The sequence below is a fragment of the Mus pahari genome, chromosome 1 (genome assembly GCF_900095145.1).
Source record: "Mus pahari chromosome 1, PAHARI_EIJ_v1.1, whole genome shotgun sequence".
Classification (NCBI taxonomy): Eukaryota; Metazoa; Chordata; class Mammalia; order Rodentia; family Muridae; genus Mus; species Mus pahari.
Genome location: NC_034590.1, coordinates 58,285,157 through 58,311,565, shown reverse-complemented (window position 1 = coordinate 58,311,565; position 26,409 = coordinate 58,285,157). Strand labels below are relative to the sequence as shown.

General features: G+C 34.7%; 1 protein-coding gene across 1 annotated transcript in view; it reads left to right on the top strand.

Annotated features, from left to right (window-relative positions):
- Nucleotides 1-25,826, top strand: part of Folh1b (folate hydrolase 1B) — a 48,694-nt gene extending 22,868 nt beyond the window's left edge. The window contains exons 8-19 of the mRNA XM_021203337.2: nt 483-581; nt 1,172-1,257; nt 2,898-3,017; nt 4,937-5,019; nt 10,278-10,341; nt 12,214-12,281; nt 14,560-14,651; nt 16,374-16,464; nt 19,341-19,605; nt 19,990-20,071; nt 21,894-21,986; nt 25,023-25,826. Of these exons, the coding sequence (XP_021058996.1) occupies nt 483-581; nt 1,172-1,257; nt 2,898-3,017; nt 4,937-5,019; nt 10,278-10,341; nt 12,214-12,281; nt 14,560-14,651; nt 16,374-16,464; nt 19,341-19,605; nt 19,990-20,071; nt 21,894-21,986; nt 25,023-25,212 (1,333 nt within the window). The 3' untranslated portion in view covers nt 25,213-25,826. The remainder of the gene's footprint in view (nt 1-482; nt 582-1,171; nt 1,258-2,897; nt 3,018-4,936; nt 5,020-10,277; nt 10,342-12,213; nt 12,282-14,559; nt 14,652-16,373; nt 16,465-19,340; nt 19,606-19,989; nt 20,072-21,893; nt 21,987-25,022) is intronic.
- Nucleotides 25,827-26,409: the final 583 nt, after the last annotated feature.

Sequence of the window (26,409 nt, the reverse complement as noted above, 5' to 3'; positions counted from 1 at the left end):
AGACAGACAGACAGACAGACAGACAGACAGACAGAAACAGGGACAGAGACAGAGACAGAGACAGAGACAGAGACAGTGACAGAGACATCTTCCAGTAGGAGAAAACATAGTGAAAGACTCCAGATACTTCAGATTCTTCCTTAAATACATGTGCTAGAGAGTCAGAGTTTTAAAATAAGGTTTTCCATTATACAGTAGTAACTACGTTTAGATTCTTGTAAATAATTTAAATATCAGTTGCACTTCTTACCACAATAACTTTGGCCATTGCTATTTGTTCAATCTTGTCCTCATGTTACTCATCTGCAAAGTTGATTTGATATTGAACACTACCATGCAGGAGTGGCAGGAAATGTCAATGGTTATTACTTTTGTTTACAGAAGCTATTATGAGAAGAAAACCTAGACCAGTAAATGACCTGGCATTTTAACATGGTGTATCAAAGTTTATGTAGGTAATGATTTCTTTTTATGTCCAACAGACACATGGGTGGTCCAGCACCCCCTGACAGTAGCTGGAAGGGAGGATTAAAAGTGCCTTACAACGTGGGACCTGGCTTTGCTGGAAACTTTTCAACACAGTTGAGAGATTTTTCTAATACTTTTATTCAGAATACTTTAAAAGAAGACAATTATCTAAGATGAAGAAAAATATAAAGTCCAGTTACTACTATTGAACAATAAAAACAGAAATTGAAAATGAGAATTATTTTGAATTATTAGAATTAGTCAGTGTTAGTTGAGACGTCTGGGATCCCTGAGATCTTTCAGACACTAAACAGCTGACCAGGCAGCACACACTAGGTGGTCCGGAGGCACCTAACACATGTATAATAGAGAACTGCCTGGTCTGGCCTCAATGAGAGAAGATACTCCTAGCCCTCTAAAAACTTGAGGCCCCAGAGAGTGGGGAGGACTGATTGGGTGGCATTGGCAATGGAAACATCCTCTTGGAGATAGAGGGGTGAAGGAACGGGATGAGGAACAATCAGAGGGCATATGGGGAAGGGGATAATGACTGGACTGTAAAAATTATTTTAAAAAATAGTGTTATTATTCTTTTTGGAACAACTATAAATCTTTTTGAATAGTTAAGGAGGATTTAAGGAATGTAAGTGTTAAATCTGTTAATGAGTATCCTAATGACTGTATTTTTTTATACTTGAATTAGAAAGGTCAAGCTGCATATTCACTCTTACAGTAAAGTGACAAGAATCTATAACGTCATTGGCACCCTCAAAGGAGCTCTGGAACCAGGTAAATGGAGTATGTGCTTTGAAAATATTGGTGAATAAAATGTCATGTACCACTGCTGCCTAAGTGAAGCTCATCAAAAAACAAAGTAAGACATTCCAGTTGTAGTGTATCACTTGTCACATGTGCTGCAGGAACAGAAAGAGGAAAGTATAGGGACAGGTGAGAGTGATAAGCTGCTTTATTTTTTGATTGTTTATTGATGAAAACTGTTTTATACACTGTGTTCTAACCACATTTTCATCACATTTTCATCACATTTTCATGTTCATCCCCCATTTTCTCTCAGATCCTCCCTCCCTCCCTTCCTATCCATACATCTCCATGCTTTACTTTTCTGTCTTTATAAAACAAATGGACATGCCCACAATCAAGATAAAATAAAATAAAAACAGAATAGAAGAAAGTTTAAAATGAGAGAGAGAAAAAAGAACAATGAACAGTAAATATATGTAAAGATACACATGCGCAAAACTGATAAAAATAAAAAACATCATTGATAAATAAAAGATCAGAAAATGATCTCCAAAAGAACTGCTAAGTTAATTTTCTATTGGCTCTCTACCTCTGGGCATATTGCCTTCCTTAAGTGTAACATTGTTAGATTCAGTGGGAAAATTATACATATTTTATTATATCTTTTGATTCTTTAGGGTTTGCTTCTTGCTTCCTCATGATTTACTTGATTTTTATTAGTTTTACCATAAATAGTTCAATTTAGTCACATATATTCTTACAGACATATGTTATTTATTTTTTCTGAGGCAAGTTCTCATATAATTGAAATCAATTGTAAATTATTTCCTTCCAAATGTGGAAATTGCTGTTATGTGGAATACTGTAACAAGAATAAACAATCTTTTACTTAAGACCAAGAGTTTTATAAAAGTAATGCTTATATGTACTAAACTATATATATTCTACATGTACATATATATATATATATATATATATATATATAGTTTATTCATATATATGTATATATGTTTAGTTTATACATATATGTATATATGTATATACATGTATATATAGTTTGGCAATATATGAGTACATATATATGTATATGTGTATACATAAGTGACTTAATATTATTAGATGATTATTTTGTACAGGGTCTGTGACACACATTGGAATTGGGGAAGTGTTGAAGTACTCCTAAATCAAGGTAAAGGTGATCCTGATTTAAAAGAAGAGTTTGACATTTAAGGGTGATAAATACCTAAACTAATGTGAAAAGATTGTTCCCCAGACTTTCAACCCAAGCAGGTTTCTTTCCTACAATAGACAGAAGTGGTCACAGACAGTTACTGAGTAGCTTATGGAATAGGTCTAACAAGGGAAGAGCTGTGTTCTCTGTGAAAGTGATCAGCACAAAATGGCAACAAGTTTAAAGAACTGTGAGGAGCTAGGCAGATAATTTTCAGTTTCTTTTACCCATATGTGTATAGCTTCAATAATACATCAAATTAATTTTTAAATTAGATTCATACTTTCAGCAGATAGATGAAACAAACAGCAAAATATGAGCAAGTAACCAATCTGCACAAGCCTTAGGGACTTTAATACTTTTTCTCAAAGTTGTGAAAACTATTGAGTCATTTGCAGATTCCTCTGTCTGAGACCAATGATCTGTTGATTTGTAGACAGATATGTCATTCTTGGAGGCCACCGAGATGCTTGGGTGTTTGGTGGCATTGACCCTCAGAGTGGAGCAGCTGTTGTTCATGAAATTGTGAGGAGCTTTGGAACCCTGAAGAAGAAAGGTAAGAGAAACAATGAGTGGGAAAACCAACTTCTGGGAACTTCAGCTTAATCTTTTGTAAAGTGAGTGTGAAAATACTATCTCAGGGTCTGGGAAGTGCCTAAGTGGTCTAGCACGTGTCTGGTGTGCCAGGAGCAGTTTCCTAGATCCCTAGTACAAAATAGAAAACCAAATAGACAAACGTCAACTCAATATCAGCAATGAAAAAGTAACAATATAATACAAATATTAATGTTAGTTAATTATACTTATTAAATTTTCATTAGATTATTCAATTTATAGGATACTTCAAGTTTATTAATAAGCAGAGACATCTTGTAGCTCTTAGCTATAAATCATTAATAACAACAAATTTTTATTTTGCATACTGACAAATTGTTTACACATGTGTCATCCATTTTGATAGCATAGCAACCTTTGAGATATTTTGTGAGTTCTGTTCCCTATTTATAGATATTAGCCATGTAATGTATGACAGAGCTCAAATTTAGGTTTGGCATATTGCAAACTCATGTTATCTTTGTTCAAAATAAGACAGAGGTGCACCATTTACATTTTAACAAAGGAAATTTGCCAGATAAGTGTGTACATTGTTCATGAAATTGGTTTAGTCTCTACACAAAAGGTTTCATGATTTAAGAAGAAAATGTTTATGATGAATGCAAATCAGTGTTGTCAAAAGTAAGGAATATACTCAAAGAATGAGATGATAAGGAATGAGTGAATAGGGAAATTAAATGATACATTAGACAAAAAGAAATTGTTGAATTCAATAGTTATAGGGAAATAGGAAATATTCTCTCCTTCTCTCTCTCCCTCTCTCTCACACTTTCTCTCTCTTCTTGTTTTTGTTTGCTTGTTTGTTTTTCTGTTGGTTTTGTGCAAAGGTTTCCCCGTGTAACTGCCCTAAATGTCCCGAAACTTACTCTGAAGACCAGGCTGGTCTCAAACTCAGAGACCAGCCTGACTTTACTGCCTAAAAGCTAGGAATAAAGGTGTGCACCACTGTGAGCTCAGCTTTTGCTTTCTTACCCACCAGCAGAGGGCATCATATCTCATTCCAGATGTGGTTGTTGGGAACTGAATTCAGGACCTGTGGAAGAGGAGACAGTGCTCTTAACTGCTGAGCCATCTCTCCAGCCCCTTTTTAATATTTCATAAATATAGTTGAGATATTTACAAGGACCTTATAGCACTTACTAAGTTCTTCTGAAATAGTATTCCATTGAATGATCCTGATAATCAAATCATTTCTTCTCCTTACTCTACTATAGTGGATTTTATGAAGATGTTAAAAGTAAGTTTTAATGGCACAGACTTACTAGCATCTAGGAAGTGTGAGAATCAGGGTTTAAAGCTATCTTTTTCTTCAACTCCAATATCACTGTTAATTACCTCGTAACCTACTGATCAAAGTGTAAAATTTTCACTTTCAATGGATACGCTACCTAAAAGTGAGCTCTTAATTGATTTTACATGACAGTGGAGAGAAAAAAAAATCACAGAAGCAGATGATCATGCTATTTCAGAACAACATGGGAGGTTTCTATATAGTTTTCCACATATCTGCCTGGCACTGCAGCACTGGCAGTGGAAGGGTTTCTCCCTCTGTGTCAGGCATATGCAGATGAGAGGGCTTTCTTGCTCTTGGGCAGTTGTAAAGTATAGAAAATATTTTCTGACTCCATGAGACTTTCACTGTCTAAGTTCTTCCTTTTACAATACTACTATACTATTTGATTCTTGCAAATACCATTTTAAAAACATACAAAATGAATTTCTATAACCAAGGGTGAGAACAATTCTTACTTTTCACAATAAAAGTCTTCAGCATTTTGTGATTTCCCATCTTGGAGACGTCTCCGTGTCTTGGGGGCTATGTATTTTTCAAGAATTTATGTGTTATTCACATGTTTTTAGGATGGAGGCCTAGAAGAACAATTTTGTTTGCAAGCTGGGATGCAGAAGAATTTGGCCTTCTTGGTTCTACTGAGTGGGCAGAGGTTGGTTGACAATTTTCTTCCATGTAAAATTTCCAAAGTGACAAAAGAGTTGGGATTTTACTTTTAAGCTTGAAAAAATGACAAGTGAATCTAGTGAGACAACGCTTTGACATTTGCTAAAGTGTCTTGGATGTGTGTTCAACCTTTTACTATAACATAATATAACTATATAGAATATAATGTTCTATATACAAAAATTCATGTTTCAGACTCACATATCAAGTTACTTTATAAGTGACTAAATAAAAATCATCTCATCATATTTTAACCATGTTTACAGTTTTGTGTTGGACTACTTTCATACCTATTACTTAGCTGCATGTTGCCCAGGTACACAGCTTAGGCTTCTAATTATCCAAAAGGATTGTGTCATTGTTAAAAAAATCTACAAGAGGGCAATAATATAAGTCAGCTGGTTAAGGCACTTGCTGCCAAGCTGATGATTTGACTAAATATTGGTCCCTAGATTGTAGGAGGAGAGAACTGACAGCTAAATTCTCTCCTCTGACCACCACACCCATGAGATGACATGCATGTTCACAAAACACACATACAGGCACTAAATACATAAATACATTAATAAAAATATGATATGTTTTAAAAATACAACAAAATTATCTCACTTGAAGAATTCACTTTTGTTCCAATTTTAGAATCACCTCATGTCAATTATTGAAATTTAATATTGTTTTTGTTAATGTAATATAATAAATAAATCAGTATACTGGAAGCAAAACACAAAACCAATCCAAACAATTGGCAATTTCTTTTTTGAATTAAATTTATTATTCACTTTACATGCTGATATCAGTTCCCCCTCTCTTCCCAGTATCCCCTCACACAGAAACTCCTCTTATTACTCCCTTCCCTTCTACTTTAAGAAGAAGGAGCTCCCTCTTGATATAAATCCTACATTGCCACCCCTGTACCACCCTAGCACATTAAGTCTCTTTAGGACTAGGCACATCTTCTCCCATTGAGGCCAGATAAGATGGTGCATTTAGGGGAATGAGATCCAGGAAGCAGATTCAGGGAGAGCCCCTTCTCCTGTTGTTGGGGGGCCCCCACATGAAGAGGAAGCTTGTCATCTGATGTATAAACACACACACACACACACATACACACACACACTGTGTGTGTGTATATATATATATATATATATATATATATATATATATATATGCAGGAACCCTAGTTTCATACAACTCATGATTGATCTTTGGTTGGTGTTTCTGTCTCTGGGAGCCAAAGGGGTCTAGGTTAGTTGACTGTTGGTATTCCTGTGGAGTACCTGTCCTTTTACATTCCCTCATTACTTCCCACAACTCTTCAATAAAACTTCCAGAACTCCATCTAATGTTTGACTTTTTACACGGGTTGCAGGATAGAGCCTCTCATGACAGTTGCTCTGCCCCTATCTGCAAGCATAACATAGTATTATTAATAGTTTTAGGGATTGGTTATTACTTAAGCAATGGGTTTCAACTTGGGGCAGTTATTGTTTGGCCATGCACTAGGTATCTATTCTTTGTCTCTGCACATCTTGTACGTAGGGCACATTTTGAGTTGAGGGCTTTGTGGATGGGTTGCTGTTCTTATCCCTCCACTGGTGGTCCTTCCTGGCTACAGGAAGTAGTTCACAATCAATATCCCCCACTGCTAGGATTCTCAACTAGAGTTGTCCCAATAGAGACCCAAGGCTTAGCTATCCTTGGTCTCTGTGACAATTTAGATCCTCCACTGCTAGTTTCCATTCTCTCTCCCCAACTCTTCCTGCATCTGATTTCTGACCCCTGACCTGCTCTGCTCTCCATTCCCTCTCCTACCCACTTCCCTCCTATCCACCTCAGATTTCTCTTTTATTTCCCCCTCTGAAAAAGAGGCATCCATCCTTCCATCGGACCTCCTTGTTATTTGGCTTGTTTGGTTCTGTTGATTATAGAGCAGTTATCCCGTAATTTATTGCTAATATCCACTTAAAAGTGAGTACATGCCATGCATGTCATTTTGTGTCTGGCTTACCTCACTATTGCTAATATCTATTTATTAGTGAAAACATACCCTGCATGGCTTTTGGGTGAAATATCACCTCACTTAGGGTGATATTTTTTGTCATATCCATTTACCTGAAAAATTCATGGTGTCCTTGTTTGTAATAACTGAGTAGTATTGCATTGTGTAAATAAACCACATTTTCTTTATCTTTTATTCAGTGGAAGAACATCTAGGCTGTATCCAGTTTCTGGATATTACAAATAAAGCTGCTAAGAACATAGTTGAGCAAGTGTCCTTATAGGAAATGGGGCATCTTTTGAGTGTATGTCCTGGAATGGTATAACTGGGTCTTCAGGTAGAATTATTTCCAATTTTCTCAGAAACTGCCAAATTGATTTCCACAGTGGTTGTATAAATTTGTAATCCCACCACTAATAGAAGAGTGTGTCTCTTGCTCCAGAACCTTGCCATCATGAGCTGTCCCTTGAGGTTTTGGCCTTAGCTATTCTGATGCAAGTAAGGAAGAATCTCAGGGTGGTTTTCATTTCATATCCATGATGACTAAGAATAGTGAATATTTTTAAGTGCTTCTTGGACATTCGAGATTCCTCTGTTGAGAATTTCCTGTTTAGCTCTGTATCCAATTTTTAAATTTGATTTTTTTTTTTTTTTGGTGTCTAACTTCTTGTGTTCTTCACATATTTTAAATACGTATCCCTCTGTCAAATGTATGGTTGGTGAAGATCTTGTCCCATTCTGTAAGCTCTCATTTTGTTCAAATGATGGTAATTTTTGCCTTACAGAAGCTTTTCTACTTCATGAGGTTCCATTTATTAAGGGTTAATCTTAGTGCCTAAACTTTAGTGCTCTATTCAGGAAGTTGTCTCCTGTACCAATAAGTGCAAAGCCATTCCCTAGTTTCTGTTCTATTAGAGTTAGTGTATCTTGGCTGAGGACTTTGGTCCATTTGGACTTGAGTTCTATCTAGGTTGATTATCATGGATCTATTTGTATTCTTTTTTGTGCAGACATCTAGTTAGACAAGCAACATTTGCTAAAGATGCTTTCTTTTTTCCATTGTAAAGTCTTGGTTTCTTTGTAAAAAAATCAGTAGTCTGTTGGAATGTGGGTTTATTTCTAGGTCTTTAATTTGATTCCATTGATCCATCTGTCTATTTTATAACAATCCCATGTGGTTTTTGATTAATATTATTCTGTAGTACAGCTTGAAGTCAAGGATTGTGGTATCTCCGGAAGTTCTTTTATTGTTCAGCATTGTTTTAGGTATCCTGGGAGTTTGGCTTTTCCATGTAAACTTGAGAATTTTTCTGTAAAGCATTTTAATGAAATTTTGATGGAGATTCTATTGAATCTATGAATTGCTTTTAGTATCTGTATAGAAAATTATCCATTTCACTTAGATTTACAATTTCGTGGCGTATAGACTTTTGACATAAGACCTTTTGATTTTTTTAAGTTCCTCAATGTGCATGCTTGTGTATCCTTTTTAATTTCTGATTCATTTTTTAAATTTGTATCTCTGTCTTTCAGTTAGTTTGGCTAAGGGATTGTCTATTTTCTTGGTTTTCCCAAAGTTTTTTTTTTTTTCCCTGAGTTTGATTATGACCTGGCATCTACTCCTCTCCAGTGTGTTTGCTTCTTTTTTTTCTAGAGTTTTGAGGCATATTATTAATTTGTTAGTATAAGAATTCTAGCTGGAGGGGTTTGCAACCTCATAGGAAGAACAATACCAACCAACCAGACGCCTTAAAGCTCCCAGGGACTAAACCACCAACCAAATAGTACTCAGGGAGTACTCATGGCTCCAGCTGGATTTGTAGCAGAGGATGGCCTTATCTGGCATCACTGGGAGGGATGCGCCTTGGACCTGTGGAGGATTGATGACCCAGGTTAAGTGAATGCTACGGTGCCGAGGCAGGATTGGGTGTGGGGTGTGGGAGCACCTTCATAGAGGCAGTGAGATGTGGGAGGAGATAGAGGACTTGTGGAGGGGAAACATGGAAGGGGGATAACATTTGAAATGTCAATAAATAAAATGACCCCAAAAAAATGAAAAAAAAAAAAACTCACCAATTTCTTTATGAAGACATTTAGTGCTATGAACTTTCTTCTTAGAACTGGTATCATAGTGTCCCATAAGTCTGGTAATGCTGTGACCTCATTTTTGCTGAATTCTAGAAAGTCTTTGCTTTCTTTCTTTATTTTTTTTTCCCTGATTCAGTGATCATGGAGGAGAGAGTACAGTTTCCAGGATTATTTCGGCCTTGTGTTGTTTCTTATAGTATTAAATTTTTAATTCTAGTAACCCGCCAGAGCTCTCTTGTTTAAAGAATGAAACACACACACACACACACACACACACACACACACACACACACACACACACATCAGCTTAATTTTTAATATGTCTAACTAGCCCAGTGTCTGCATACTTCTAAACCTCCCCACGGCTAGCATACAATCCCTCCAGTATTAGTGGGTTAACATTTTCTAAATCTATTTTTTTTTAAATCTTTGGCTTTCCCAGACCCCTGAGGCCACTTCCCAGAATTCTTACATGTCAGTGGTCCTTTAATTCTAATCTCACTGTTCCCCCATCCTGGTGATTCTGTCTCTTCTTCATCCTCCTCCCCACCTCTGTCCCTTGCCCATGCAATCTAAAAGTCCCACCTCAGTCTCCTTGCCCAGCCATTGCCCAGCAATTCTTTATTACCAATCAAAGCCAGCTGGGGGCAGGGACCCTCAGCACCTGGAAGTGCAGCTTTTTGGAGGCAAATTAAGACAAAGCATTCAAACCAATCCCCAACAGTTTCTGTTGTTGTTGAACCCAACTTTAATCCACGGTGTTCTGACAAGATGCAAGGGGTTATTTCGATTTTATTTTATCTGTTGTAACTTGTTTTGAGACAAATTATATGGTCAATTTTGGAAAAGGTTCCATTAGGTACTGAGAAGAAGGTCTATTCTTTTGTGTTTGTGTTAATTATTCTATAAATATCTGGTAGGTATATTTAAATCTTACCCTTGGTTGGTTTTATTATTTCTGTTTAGTTTTTGTCTGGAAGATCTGTCAATTGGTATTGTTTCTCATTGTAAAGCACTTTTTTTTTTGATACTTTATATGCCAAACTTGTGGGAACTGTGTTGCAATTTCATTCAAATATCTACATTAAAGAATGGCAGATGTGCCTTAGATGGGAGGGAGTTAAATTCATTCTTATAGTTTAAGTTTCTTGTTATAGGAACATTCAAGACTGCTACAAGAACGAGGTGTGGCTTATATTAATGCTGATTCTTCCATAGAAGGTGAATATTGTTGACCCCATTAGAGAACAATGGTTATTCTGGAGGTAGAATTTCATCCTAGCACAGAAAGAAGCCCATTAAGATGAAGTTAGGATACCTGTGGCTGATTTCACATCTTTTGCTTTGATTCAGGACTGACTTCATGAGTAGTTAAAAGGCATTTCCCCCACTTTACATCAGTGCTAGTTCAGGAAGACTGCATTGCTTATCATGCCTCTTCTACCAGAATCTCTTAAATATGGTTATTGCCAGTTGAATGCTTAAGTCACAAACTTGAAGAATATTTTGTTTTTGAATGACATATATAACAGTTATATTTAGGGACTGGTGAAATGGATAAGCCATCAAAGGCAATTTAAAGAAGCCTGACAAACTCAGGTGCATTATGGGAACCTATTTAAAGATGGACTGTGAGAACTAACTCCAAAAAGTTTTATTTTGACTTCCATGTGTACACAATGATAGACACACATACACACACACACACACACACACACACACACACACACACACATACACACACTTTCTATGTGATAAATAGTGACCATTACTAAATCATATGATTTGGGAGCTGGAGGTATAGCTAAATGATGTTATTATTATTGATAATTTTGAACATTTGATTTGTCCAGTATCTTAGCAATCACTGGGCTTAGATAATTATGTCATATCTGGAACTGGCCCATAATTTTTAGGATTAAGAACGAGTACTTGTAAGTTCAATGTGATTGAGATATACAACCCTCCATTCTTTGGTTAAATGTTTATTTCTCAAGGGATGTAATAAAACACATATCTGTGAATTTATGTTAAAATATAAACAGAAATATAACACAAAACTAAAGTGATATTTTTACTTATTTGTAAGTTTTTTATAAATAATAATGTAAAATTGAAAAAAAAAAAAAGATTTACTCAGATTACCCTTAATGTCTTCTCCAAAAGATCTGTTATCCTTGAACTGTAGTGTTTCTGTCCTGTGAACTCTCATTTATCTGAGGAATATGTCAGAAATATATTTAATACTCTCTTAATTCTTGCCCATGTAATATTTATGTGATATAGCCCTCATGTGATATAAGTACTTATTTTCCATACTGTACTGAAGAGGAAGCTGTTACTCAGAAGTCAATTACCTTCTGAGTCATATATATATATATATATATATATATATATATATTATATATATATATATATATATATATATGAATGACATAGAACTCATGAATATTCTACTTCGGTTTCCTGAGTGCAGGGTTTAAAAGCCTACATCACTCAGCCTTCAGTGACCTGGATCTTACGTTGTGAATAAACAATACATAAGAGTCCTGAAAGTAACCTTATGTTCAGGGCACATGTAATGGCTATTCTTGGTTGTCAACTTGACTATATCTGGAATGAACTACAATCCAGAATTGGAGGGCTCACCTGTGATCCAGATCTTGAGTGATATGAAAAACAGACCAAGGACAAGAACAGATTCTATGGAGTGTTACACTCAGGAGTCAATGAGATCCCTCTGGAAATTTAACATGAGCCCAAAGGCTGAAGAAGTCATGCAGATATGGTGTAGAATACTGATTCAAGCTGAGGGAACAGTATTTCAAAGGAGCTTAAAGAAAAATTTTTAGGTATAATCGGAAGTAAAGATTTGGAGAGATGGCCTGTTGAGCTCTCTCCCTAATCTTCAGTACAAGATTTAGCAGTCAGTGTCATAAAATTTGTTTTTATAGCTTAAGATTGAGAACAATAGAGGGTTTTTTATAAAGTGTATTTTTGAGGGAATAATTTTATGTACAGTTTAACAATGATCTTTGAATAAATTAATAACATAAATGAAAGAAATAAACCAGCCAATTCCTTCTTTTTCAGGAAATTACACTCTAAGAGTTGATTGCACACCACTGATGTACAGCTTAGTGTACAACCTAACAAAAGAGGTAAAGAGGTGGAAAAATCTTTGCAGAAACTCTGAAAATGATATTTTGGATGCAACTGTTATTTTAAGTATTTATATTGTTTATAGCTAACTTTCTTTTCTCATGACAAATATTCTTTCAGAACTTTCTCAGCTAACCAACTATTTCTCCATATACTATATGCCATTTCTCCCACCTCTGTGAGTCAGCCTATAGGCTGCATTCTGTCTACCATCTGTACTTTGGAAATGACGAAATAGACCTTACAAAGCAGCCACTAGAGTCACACTGTAGCTGGAACTACTGTTTAATTCCTTTTTTTTTTTTTCTATAATTATTTTATGCCCCCTTTGTATGGTAAAATTAGGTAACTCACGAGTTATGGATGACTGAATGAATTAAATGAAATGCACCCATTTGTGGACAAAACCTAGTGATCCCTTCTTGATTTTTTTTCTTAGTACTCCAATCTTTGACTTTACCATGAGGGTCTGGCCTTCCTTCTAGTTCTCTTAGCAGCAACAGATACTGAAGTTGTGTGGAGGCACCGCTTATACTCCTATGTTGAAAGGCTCTGTAAGAGAGGGTTTTGATAGGTAGTTCAGATCTATCTGTACATGAGATCCAGATCTTCCTGTCTCAGCCTGCAGATTTCCAGAGTTGCAGGAGTGTATCATCATTTTAGCTGCATGACAGGCTTTTGAGACTGACTTTAAAATTACTGCAAAAATCAAGCAACCCACAAAACCTGATCATTAGACATATTTACCAATACAAATGCATTTCTAAAAAAAAAATCATAATTACTTTACATAGGAATTATAAATAAATCTTTGTATTCAAAACATAAAATTAAGTCAGGAAACATGATTCCTTCTACAGATATAAGAACTATATTAATTAGCATTAGTGTTTAGTTATTTAAAATCTGTATCATTTAAAGGCAGTTTTATTAGTTACTATATAACATGTGAAACTTAAATGCCTTAAACCCAGTGTTTCAGAGAAATCTAACTGTTCAATATTTTAATGAAAATTATGAGGAAGCTTGAATGTTTTGTTCATCTCCTGAATTAGTGACCTTCTGCTACAGTTGTAAAAACACTGCTGAGTCAGGCTTAATATTTGTAATTCATAAAACTTTTCTTTCTTTCTTTGTTTCCTTCTTTCTTTCCTTGTTTCTTTATTTTCTTTGTTTGAAGAGAGTTTTTGCTATTATTTAAATATGTTTATTTGATAGACTGATAATTTTATTAATATAGAATTGTACTTATAAATTTATGTTCCTTAAGAAAATGGAAGGGAGTTTATAAATGTGATTAAAATAATTTTGGTTCTTTATTCCTATTTTATTTGATAAGATATAGATATATCTTCTACTTTTCATCTAATGTGAAATAAATCTAACTTTTGTATATATAATTATTAATGGATACATTTTTTACAGTATGTACTAAATGAACCTCTACATTTTATACAAACTATTAAATAGTGACATTTTTATATTTTTAAAATGTTTTTTATTTTTTAGATATTTTCTTTATTTACATTTCAAATGATTTAAACTATTACACTTAGGTATTATGTATAAAACATTCCAAAGATTCTTCAACTGAACCTAAATAACTATGCAACCTTATTGATGTTCAACTTATTAAATACTCTTGGTACAATTTTATATGTTCTAATTCTAAAATTTAATAATATTGTTTTTTTTTTACTTCTTTTTTTCACTTATAAAACCAGACAATTATTTTAAACCCTAATGCTTAGCAAAATCATAAAAAGCAATCAATTAAAAGAACTAGTCATTACATTCTCTTATTTATGTTATATAATTTCTTCATTATGGATCATGTAAGACTTCTGCAGTCCTACATATGGGGGGCAGTAATAAAGGGATATTTTCTTTAGTAGGAGGAATATATGGTTTTGAGAATAGTTTTCTTTGCTCTAGGAGAATTGGCCTATGATAGTTTCTCCACAGACAATGACTTGCTAATTTGTGAATTATTTTCTATATATCTCATATCTTCACACTGTACATTATACATATACCAACATTTTCTCTTCAGAACTTTTTATTGTAACTCTCTGATGTCTATGCTTTTTATTGATGCCAAAACCAAGTGTATATCAAGAAATCATCATACAGCAACCACATAGCTCACAACTTCTAATATAGAGATCTTATTTCTTATTTTGCTGACATGTAGTTTAACTCTTCACATTCTTATTAATGGACATTTAAGCTTATAAAGCAGATTTGTGAGAATTCTTTTGTTTATAATTTGTATAGTTGCAAAGCCCAGATGAAGGTTTTGAAGGCAAATCTCTTTATGACAGCTGGAAAGAAAAGAGTCCTTCACCTGAGTTTATTGGAATGCCCAGGTACAGCAACAAGCCAGCCATTCTACCAAGATGGTCACTGGGTTAAAGTTTTAGATATAAAAGTGTATATTTGTTTTAGATATAAAAGTGTATATTTATTTAACTTTCAAAATGTTCTAATATCTGACGAAGAAATATTTGTCTTCACAATAAAATGTTGTGTTTAAAATAAAATATTTGCCAGGAGTGGTGGCGCACGCCTTTAATCCCAGCACTCGGGAGGCAGAGGCAGGTGGATTTCTGAGTTCAAGGCCAGCCTAGTCTACAGAGTGACTTCCAGGACAGCCAAGGCTATACAGAGAAACCCTGTCTCGAAAAACCAAAATATATATTTTTTTCTATGTTTTGATATTATTTCTGATGGTTTCAAAATTTATTTTTTGCAAGAGCTATATGCAAGAGGCAGCATCTAAGTATCAAAGAACAAATTTGACATTTAATGTAAACTGAGGTGACATGTATAGTGTATCTGTGATATTATCTTGAGTGATTGCTAAAGGCCAGAATAACAAATTCCTTCAGAAGAGGCAAGAAAATCCTTTGTTGGCCAATAAAGAAAGAAATAAAAAGATAGTATGAGAATCTCTCTCCCTCTCTCTCTCTCCCACTCTCCCTCCCTCCCCCTGCCTCTCTCCCTCCCCCTACCCCCCCCCTCTCTCTTCCTTGCTCACGCGCGAGTTTTATTAAATCTTATCAGGAAACTGAGGATAAAAATGAAAATAAGAAATTATCACATCTGATTACTAGCCTACCTTCAACAAAATTGATGTAAGCCAGTTCTATTTGAGCTGCCATTGCTCTTATTCCCTGAGCTTAAAAATTCCCCAGTTCACCTGTTTAGTAGAACTGCTTCCCTGAACTTCAGTTTGTTTTTAAGATTTTCTACATCATACCCATTGACAAAACATCTTAACAATCTTCTCAAAGTTCTTTCTAAGAGTGGTGGTCATTGCTAACAATCTACATGTTTACACAGTATTTGTTAAATGCATGGTATTTAGTAAAAGAAATAGCTATAGACTGACATGTGAGAAATGTTTGACAGGAATTGTGTTCCATTTTCTCCATTGTGATCATTCACATGAACCATGTACAAATATCAGGTATCCTAATGGGCACTTTAGTTCTCCCTTTTCTTTATAAAATGTTAGTTACTTCTCACAGTATAGTAAAGTATAATGTGGAGGGCCCTTGACATTAGAAGCTTGGCTGTCAAGGCCTCTGAAAGAGGAACAGCAAACAGCTTAACTCATAGAACGCAGGCCACCAGTTAACACTGTGTCTACTCTGATAATATTATAACTCTGACTTAGTGGTTGTATCTTTACATGCAAGAGAAGGGAAACAAATATTTCAATAGTTTGTAGAGGTAGAGATCTACAGTGTGAATACTTTGTAATGATCTGACCGAATTTATATCCTAATCTGAAAAAGACTTTTTTCTATTCACTAGTTTATACAACAAAATGAAACAAATATTTTGAGCAAAGTATTTTCCAACCTCTGAAATCTTTAAATAAATTGTGATTTATGAAAGTGCCCCTCAATAGAATACTATTGAAGAGGAAGCACACTTCAGTATCAGAGAAAATATCTTATTTCAACTGTATGTCTAATGCTCTCATATTTGAAATAGTCTGACTAGAATTTAGTAACTGACGTTTGGTCTTTATAGAATGAACAGAGTACTCTGAACTAATTATACTGATTTTTGTCTCTCAGAATTAGCAAGCTGGGGTCTGGCAATGATTTTGAAGTCTTCTTCCAAAGACTTGGAATTGCTTCAGGTAGAGCCCGATATACTAAAAATTGGGTAAGTCTGAATTAGAGAATCCTTATAGATTAAGTATGGGTATGTTTTAACCAAATTAATAAGTTTTACTTTAAGAAGCAACTCCTAAGAGGAAGGGGAGCACTGGAAAGTCATACAGAGATGTCTCATTGGTTCTTTGTCCTCCTTTTGTTACCCTGAGACTGTATTTACATTCAGGTTGCACTTATACTTTCCCCTGACCTATCCATAAGGTTTTCCCTTAAATCACCAGTTCTCGGGCTGTGTGTCTTGACCCGTTGTAAGTCAAATGACCCTCTTAGAGGTCATTATTATATATCCTTCTTATCAGATGTTTTTATCCATAACAGTAACAAAGTTACAGTTATAAATTAGCAACAAAAATAGTTTTATGATTTGGTGCCACCACAATATGGGGGACTCTATTAAAGGGTCACATTAGTAAGGTTGAAAAATACTGCCTTAAATGTATTCGGTTTTATTGATTCAGTGACTCAATATTTACTTCATCATTTAAATTCCTGAGAATTACGTTTGACTCATCTTTCCTTACTTTCACTCCAAATTCATCAAACCAAGTAAGACATGACAATATTTGGACTTCTGCCTGTTATTGTAGCTCAGATCATCAAACAAAAATAAAGCACTTATTAAATATTGATATAAAGCAACAAAACCATAAATCATTTTTATTTCTTTTATTTAGTGATTGATAAATCTTTAGTAAGTTTTAAAAATGTATACATTATAAAGTCTGTATTAGTTCTGTAAAAACTTCTTGGTAGCAATTTATGAATCATATGTTAAATGCACCCATGTTTTCTGTTTTATACTGAGGTTTTTCTTTTTAATTTTTGTTCTAATTTTAACCTAATTTTAATTTTAATTTGTAGCAATATCTTATACATATACTTTCACTTTAAAATATATTGTTTTACTTAGGTTTATCAATGCTCTGATGAAATATCATGACCAAAGGAGCTTGGGGAAGAAAGGTTTATTAGGCTCACACTTCCATGTCACTGGTCATTACCACAGGAAGTCAGAGATTAAACCTATAGGCACAGAGCCGATGCAGAATCCATGGTTAGGTGCTGCTTACTGACTTGCTTGTTCTGATTTGCTCAGCCTGCTTTATTATAGAACAAAGGATCACAACCCCAAAGATGGCATCTACCCACAATAGTGTTGGTACTTCTTCCATCAATCACTAATTAATAAAAGTCCCTACATACTTGTCTACAGCCTGATCTTATGGAGGCATTATCTCAGTTGAGTTTTCCTCCTCTCAGATAACTCCAGCTTTTGTTAAGTTGACATAAAACTAGCCAGCACAATTATTAAACTGATTATTCAGTTCACTAAAGATGATGGAAAGGAAGAATATAATCACAGGAAAAAAGACTGGACCCAACTTTAAATTTTCATTGTGCTTAAACTCTAAAGTCAGAGGGGATTATTCAGACAGCAGTGAATCTTTGTACGTATTTTCTCTTGACTAAGTTACTTGCCCCCACCCAGGGATCTTTTAGGGATAAAATATTGAGTTTTTATGGGGGTTTTGATGAAAATAAATACATTTTACATATGAAACTAAACCAATCAAATCCAGGGAATTGCCAAATGTTCTAGATAATCAATTTTGAGTTAAACTCATCCAAAATTAATAATGTCACAGTTTCTGTCTCTCAGAATTATACTGAAGTGTTCTTTATATCAGTAATGAAAGAACATAATGAGAAAATACGAAAACGCATTGCCAGCAGTTCGCTGCGAGAAACGTTCTTGATTTTTCCCATATACAGCTTCCTTGTTTGAGTGTAGTATCAAGGAAATGTTAGTGCCTCCCCCAAAAAAATAGATTGGAGCCAATCTGATGTACCTCATATCTTGATCTTTATTCTATTTGAGCTAGCCTCTGCATCCCCCATCCCTATGCTCCTCCAACATGCAGGAGGGTTTTGATGGTGGGGGACTCTGAAATATCTATCAGGGGAAGACTTTAAAATAAGCAGCAAGCAGGAGATAAGTGTACAAGCATCTAATTGGAAAGCTCCTGTGGCCTTTAACAAAATTGGCTGGTGCTGAGAGTCATATCATAAACTTAATTTCTGCTCCCCTCTACATTGGTAGTCTTTAGGCAGGGGGTGGACTTGTCATCTGGGGGGGTGCAGGTTTGTTGGGGGGAATAACCTAAAGACATTGGTCTTGTTGAGGGTGTAGTATGGAAATGCTAGTCTTGTTAGTGATTGTCTTAGAGACTGGGTTTTGTTGGGGGCGGGGTGCAACTTGGAAACTACTGCTAGGTACTAGCCTGTTAGTTTAACTGAATTCTAACTTGGGTTTGGTTTTCTAAAATGGATTCTGAACTTAAAAGATTTGGCCTCTCATGAGCATCACCTCTCTCTCATTAGAAAGACCCCAAGTTCACTTTGGGGCCCTCTCTGTTTGTTTTCTCCACTGGTCAGCGTACTGTCTATCAGTGTTTTCTCTGGAGGATTTTCAGTGATACATGGTTCTACTTCATAAATTTGCTCCATGGTTGTTTATTAATTCCTCAACTCTCTCCTTAAATAATTTCTTTTCTAATGCAGCACTACATAGTCCTTTCTTTGGTCTCTCTACAAACTTCCATATCTCATATTTTGGTTGAAATCTCTCAGGGGTATTGCCCAAGGAATGCTTTCATATTATTTTTGCAGCATGTGTACGTTTGTATCTATCTGTAAATGCCTAGAGTAGTCCTTTACTAAGTTCTAAGAATCTAAGTTTACATGATTCGTGTCTGCTAGTTTTCAAACCACCATAATAACACTACAGTAAATATCATGGAATAGAGGTTGTTATAAACTATCTTAAAGAGATGCATTTTGTTTTTGTTTTTGTTTTTCTCTTAGAAAACTAACAAAGTCAGCAGCTATCCTCTCTATCACAGTGTCTATGAAACATATGAGCTGGTAGTAAAATTTTATGATCCAACATTTAAATACCACCTCACTGTGGCCCAGGTTCGAGGAGGGATGGTATTTGAACTGGCCAATTCTATAGTGCTTCCCTTTGACTGCCTAAGTTATGCTGTAGCTCTGAAGAAGCATGCTGAAACTATCTACAATATTTCAATGAAGCATCCACAAGAGATGAAGGCTTACATGGTATCATTTGGTATGTTGCAGTTTACCTTTCAAATTGTCTCCTGTGTTTCTAAATATTTCTCATTGTTATTTCTATTGTACTAGATCCGATATTCTTTTTCTCTTGAGAGCTGTTCTTAATTAAATAGATGCTCAAAATATACAAATACTTCATAAAATAGTTTTCTATATTGTTTCCACATCGTTATCTGTCTAGAGACCATTAAAATCCCTGAGGCTTTGTTTCTGTTACTAAAATGAGCTTGCAAATCTTACATTGACCAGTTTTAAACTCCTGGGCTGGAGTGATCTTTCTGTTTTGGCTTCCAAAATGATGAAACTGCAGACATTGACACCTTACCTGCTTTAGAAATCATGTTCTTAAAGCTTTTGCTAATTTGGATTTCTGTTTCAGATTCATTGTTTTCTGCAGTCAATAATTTTACAGATGTTGCATCTAAGTTCAATCAGAGACTGGAAGTGTTAGACAAAAGCAAGTATGTCCTCAATCAATCAATCAATCAATCAAAATATGTAATTAAATATTATTATATATGTGAGTATATATGTAAAATATCATTAATTCACATTTGCATTGCTGAAATACCTTTGAAATTTGTTTTATATTTCTGTCTTCCCTCTAATGCATCCTGTTCAGTATTGCCTGTCACTCAGATTTTATTTGACATGAATTGCAACTAGATAGCAGTGCCTTCCTCATGCCATACTATGGGATGCAATTTTTCAACTTCAGTGTTGGCTCAAATATGTTTTGGTTTCACTTTGCATCATTCTCCACCCTGATTCTTTTGTTCTTGCAGGGTGCTTCTCAACTTCCATTTGAAGTCATTATGTCTATACACAGACCATCCTCTCCACCTCTAGTAAAAATTTTAAAATAATAATAATAACAATAATAATAATAATAAATACTGTGAGGTCAATATTTGTAGAATTCCTAAACAAATATTATTAATTCTGTGTAAAACTGAACCACTGAACCATAAGAAGAGTTTTAAAATATTACAATATTTACCCTGTTTCACTGCAAAAATATAAACTGGCAAACTGATCCTTAGTTTGCAAAATGAAGTTATAGTCTTGTATAATGTGCAGGGTTGCTCTAAAATTAAAACTTACTCTAAAAGCATTCATAAGAATCAGTGACAGTTTCATATTATTGTCACTAAAAGTAATATAAAATGAAAATATAGACAAACTAATGGTTAAAATCACACTTTATTAAAGTGATAACTTTCACTAAATTGTAGCATGGCTCAATTGTAGTGCTAAATTCAGTTGAGCTATACAAGGGATTTTTGGTGGCTTTTTAGTTGCACTGATTCATTTTTATTTACAATTACAACCTCCACCTTAACAACACATGGCCCTTAACAACTTGAAATTTGTAAGAGTGTTTGCTCTATGATATTTGACTGTTGATAAAAATAGAGAGTATATTTGACAAATTCTTCTGTAATAGAAAGAATATTATACAGTGTCACCTGTTAAATATTTGTAGTTTGCGCAAACTTATAAAAATTAACAGCATTTCTCATTTCAATTTTGATGAGGATCTCTAATCTTTACAGTAATTATAAGCTCATACTGATTAAGTCTCATTTCTGTATGTATTAAGTTTAGTATCACATTTTCCCACCAGCATGCTACTGCTTTATAGTTTATATTTTATTAGAATAATAGTTTTTGGGATTCCTGGTATTTGGCGAGAATACCTGCTGATATTCACTTTTAATTTATTACTTTAGGTTTTGAGATTATAACATAATTACATCATCTCTATCTTTACCTCCCTTCAAGCTTTCCATATCTCCTTTGCCCATTTTTAGAAATCAGGACCCCATTTTCAGTAAAGTTGTTATCATATTTCTAAATTTATAAATACTACCTGTTCAACATTATATGTTCCTATAATATTACTGATAGTCTTTTTTCGCCATGAGTTTTTTTATTCATTCACATTACATCCCAGGCACAGCTTGCTAATTCCCTGTCCTCCCTGATACAAGGACCCTCCAACACTATCCCTTCCTTTCACCTCTTAGCAGGGGTAGTCCTCCCTGGGTACCTACTGGATACCTTTCGTTGTGACCTCATTTTATCATTAATTGATGTTATAAATATTTCTGAATATATAAATACAACCTGTTCAGTTTCTCTAATGATACTGATGTTCTTAATTTGCATGGTATAATGTTTTAAAATGCACCACTGAGCTTTATTTTGTTGTAACCTTTTAGTATGTTAGGCAGTATTTATATTGTCATAAAGATATATCTTTATTAATTTCACTTTTAGCCCCATATTACTGAGAATTATGAATGATCAGCTGATGCATCTGGAGCGTGCATTCATTGATCCTTTAGGCTTACCAGGGAGGCCTTTCTACAGGTACGGAAAAATGATTCTATAGTCTAACATCAGTTAAAAGTTGTTTACAGTGTATAAAAATATAGTATGTTTGTTTTTAATATACAAACTCACTGTACTTAGAGGTTATATAGAATTATGTAGAGTTACGTAGAATTATGTTCTACATAATCATTTTATTTAGGATATAACATGAACATTGTTCTTTATGCCTTCTCATTCACTACCCTCAGTATGTTCTCTCTTGTCCCAGTCCTATGATCCTCCTTCATTTCTCCAGTGTCCCATCTTATAGGATTCTAGAAAATGCAAGTTGGAGAAAACATGTATTTGTTCTTCTGTGTATTCCTTATTTTATTTCGTATGATGATATCTAGCTGCACCCATTTTTTTTTTTTTAGCAAAGAGCACAATTTCATTCTCCTTTTTGATTGAATAAAATTCTATTCTTCGTATATACCAACTTCTTTTCCATTAAAGCAATGACTGATATCTAGTGTGGTTCCATAACTTGCCTTCAATGAATAGTGCTACAATAAGCACAGTTAAGCAGTTATCTCTGTTATATGTAGAGAGTTCTTCAGTCATGCATCCAGAACTGGTGTAGGTGACTCATATGGTAGTTCTGTTCATAGATTTCTTGAAGAACCTTCATATTGATTCCCATAGTAAATACACTAAATGCACCCCAATTATTATTGTATATGTTTCCTCATCTCCAGACATCCTCACCAGCATTTGTTCTTACTTGATAGTTATTGGAGAGAGAAAGAATCCCAAGCTGGATTTGATTTAAATTTCCCTGAACACTTTCTCTGTTTATTGGATATTTGTTGTTCATCTTTTGAGAACATTTTCTATTTCATTTGCCAGGGTTTGGACACTTAATAAATGTTTTATTCGTATATTATAGATTTCAATGATCTGACAGATGTTTATTTAGTAAAGATTTTTCTCAAATTTCATTGGCATTCCCCCCATTTGATTGTTCTCTTTGATTCCCAGAACTGTTAAAATTTCATGAAATACCTTTTGCTAATTCTTGGCACCATTTGTTAGCAATTGGAGTCCTCTTCCAAAAATCCTTGTCTATATCAGCATCTACATCATGAAATGTCCTCTCTATACTTTCTATAGCATTATTAGAGTTTTAGATCATATGCTTTTTTATTTATTATGAAATTGATTATTCTGCACGGTGTGACAGGGATTCAATTTTATTCATTTATCTGGCTTACCCAGTACTTTTTGAAGAGGTGATTGTTTTTCCTCAGTGAGAATTTTTTGACATCTTTGTAAATGTGAAGGACTATTTCTAGAACATCTCTTGTATTTTCATGTACACATGAGAGAGTTATTTGCTCTCTCTCTCTCTCTCTCTCTCTCTCTCTCTCTCTCTCTCTCTCTCTCTCTCTCTGAAAAGAAATTTGAAATCAAGTTTTGTGACACCTGCAGCCTTATTCCTCTTTCTCCAAATCATTTGAATTGTTGGAGACTATGATGGTTAATTTTATAGTCAACTTGATGACATTTAGAATCAATAAGAGACAAACTTCTGAGTGTGAGGTCATTTATTTTTAACCAACATTTTTAACAAAATTAGGGTATCACATACTTGGTGTAGGTAGTATTATGAAATGATCCCCAGCCTTCATCTCTCTGCTGTCTGACAGTGAATGCAACGTGCTTAGCTTCCTTACACTTCTATTACCATGCTAGGCTACTGTCTATAATTACACCATAGCATCAGTAATACTGTTAGGCATTGGAGCTTCCCCTTGAGATGGATCCCAGTTTGGGCCTGTCTCTGGACTGCTTTTCCTTCAGCCTCTTCTCCACTTTGTCCCTCCAATTCTTTCAGACAGGTACAATATGGGTCAGAAATATTGACTGTGGGATGGCAACCCCATTCCCCCACTTGATACCCTGTCTTTCTACTGGAAGTAAACTCAACAAGTTCCCTCTATGCACTGTTGTGACTTTCATCTAAGGTCTCTCCACTTCAGCCCCCTGAATCCCTCACTTATCAGGTCTCTAGTACATTCTAGAGGGTCACCATAACTCCCACCTCACGAAGTTTCCTGTTTCCATTCGTTCCTGACCCTCAGGTCTTCATTCTGCTCTGCTCCCATTTCTGATAATGTTCCTCCTTTCCTCTCTTTCTCCCTTCTCCCATCCACGTCCCTCTCTCCCTCTTCCACCATGATTGCTTTCTTCTCCTTCCAAAGTGGGATTGAAACATCCTTACTTGGACCCTTTGGCTTGTTAATCTTCTTGAGTTCTGTGGATTCTATCCTAGCCCATGCTATTCCTGAATAGCATGTAGTTGTTTGGCCACTTCAAATATAGTCATACACCTAGGTCATGTAGAAGACTAAAAGTTGATTTATAATGATTTGTCATGATTTAAGTGAACTGTAAGTAAATTATGAATACATCTTTTCCAAAGAATAAAAATGTACTACACAGTAGGCTGGCTATACACATGATTTCATGATCACACCGTCTCAGCATGGAGTATGATGTACGTCATCACTTATTGCAAATATGATTAAGAAAAATTAGTTTTTCACTTTTCCTCCCAGATCAGTTGTCTCCTTAAACAACATCAATATCTCCATTATAGAGTTTATTTTTAGTATCTATAAAAAAGGTAAATCACCTTTTAAACACTTTTTAAAATTTTTTTATTAGACATTTTCTTTATTTGCACTTCAAATGTTATCCTGAAAGTTCCCTATACCCTCCCCCCACCCCTGCTCCCCTACCCACATGCTCCCACTTCTTGGCCCTGGCATTCCCCTGTGCTTTAACTCTTAATCACAGTTAAAATCAACTATTCTTACTGTTATTTTTATAGGTCTGAACCACTTTGAGTTATTCATTAAAGCAAAGCTTATATGTATTTATGTGCCTGAAGCTTATTGCATTTTAAGTTCAGGTAACAAGTGACATATTCAAGCCAGAAAATCAGGAGTATGACATGTGTGTATAACGCCTTTGTTCTCTTGTATGTTGCTTGTGCAATTAATGGACAAGGATATGTTTCATCAACAGGCATATCATCTATGCTCCAAGCAGCCACAACAAGTATGCAGGAGAATCATTCCCCGGGATTTATGATGCCCTTTTTGATATTAGTAGCAAAGTCAACGCTTCTAAGGCCTGGAGTGAAGTGAAGAGACAGATTTCTATTGCAACCTTTACAGTGCAAGCTGCAGCAGGGACTCTGAGGGAAGTAGCTTAAACACATTCTACAGAATCACAGAATCCCTGTGTAACTATGGAGCTGAGATAGATATATATATTCTTGTGCATCAGAAAAACCAAAAATGGATAATTTCTTTTTTTTAATTTCAGCATGTATTGCTACAATTTAAAATTCAAGTAAGTATTAGAACTAAGGTGAACAGTCTAATAAATTGATACATTTGAAAGTATCAGAAAATGATCATAAATCTCATACAGCCTTCCCAGATCTACTCTGTCATTTCAATAAAAACAAGCATCAATTCCTCATGGAACACAACTGTAATAGTTCACAAGTCGACTCTACCTGGGGGACTAGATGCACATTGGCCACCAAAAGCTGGGAAGATCATGTTAGCCACAATAGCTGACAAGTTATAATCTATTCTCGTATCTTGTAAATATCAGCACTCTGTATTATAAAGTTTAATTATTTAGACATAGGAAAAATATCATTTTATGAAAACTGTATAAAATATAAATGCATAACCAATAATTAATTTGTAGTCCCAATAACCATGCACTTCTAAACAATCACATCATTTATATCAAATATAACCATGGTCTTAAATTTTATGTTTATGATTTCCTTGTTTATATAGAAGTCATCAAACATGGCTGTATTTATTACATATCTTGAATATATACATAATTTTGTATTTTTCAGTGTCATCTTTTCTATTTGCCTTTGAGTTACTCTTGTAGTTTACCAGATTTTTTATGAAACCACGTTGAGATAAGTAAATGCCACTTTACTCAGTGTTGAACAAAGAAATCACATAATCACACAGAGTGATTAACAGGCAGAGATATCAGAAAGAATGACAAGTTATATCAGCATTAATAATTTGAATTGTTGAAATCAGAAAAGGAAAGAAAAATTTTGATATATAGAAGGTATAAGGAGTGCTCACTATACTGACAATTTATATCCTCTCAGAGCCTTGTCACCTTCTAACATATCCAACTTTATATATGCTCTCTGAAAAAAACAGAAAACCAAAACCAAAAATCAAAACAATAAAAAGACCAATAAGGCAAAAATATCAAATCTTGTCAAAATTTAAAAGGCTTCCACATGTTCAAGGCAAGTGAATTAAATAACTATAAAGAGGAACAAGTCTCACTTCAAAATAAGGAGGTATTAATAATTGATTCCTTCTAGGAAAGGGAAAAGCACATCTCTCTAACAGAT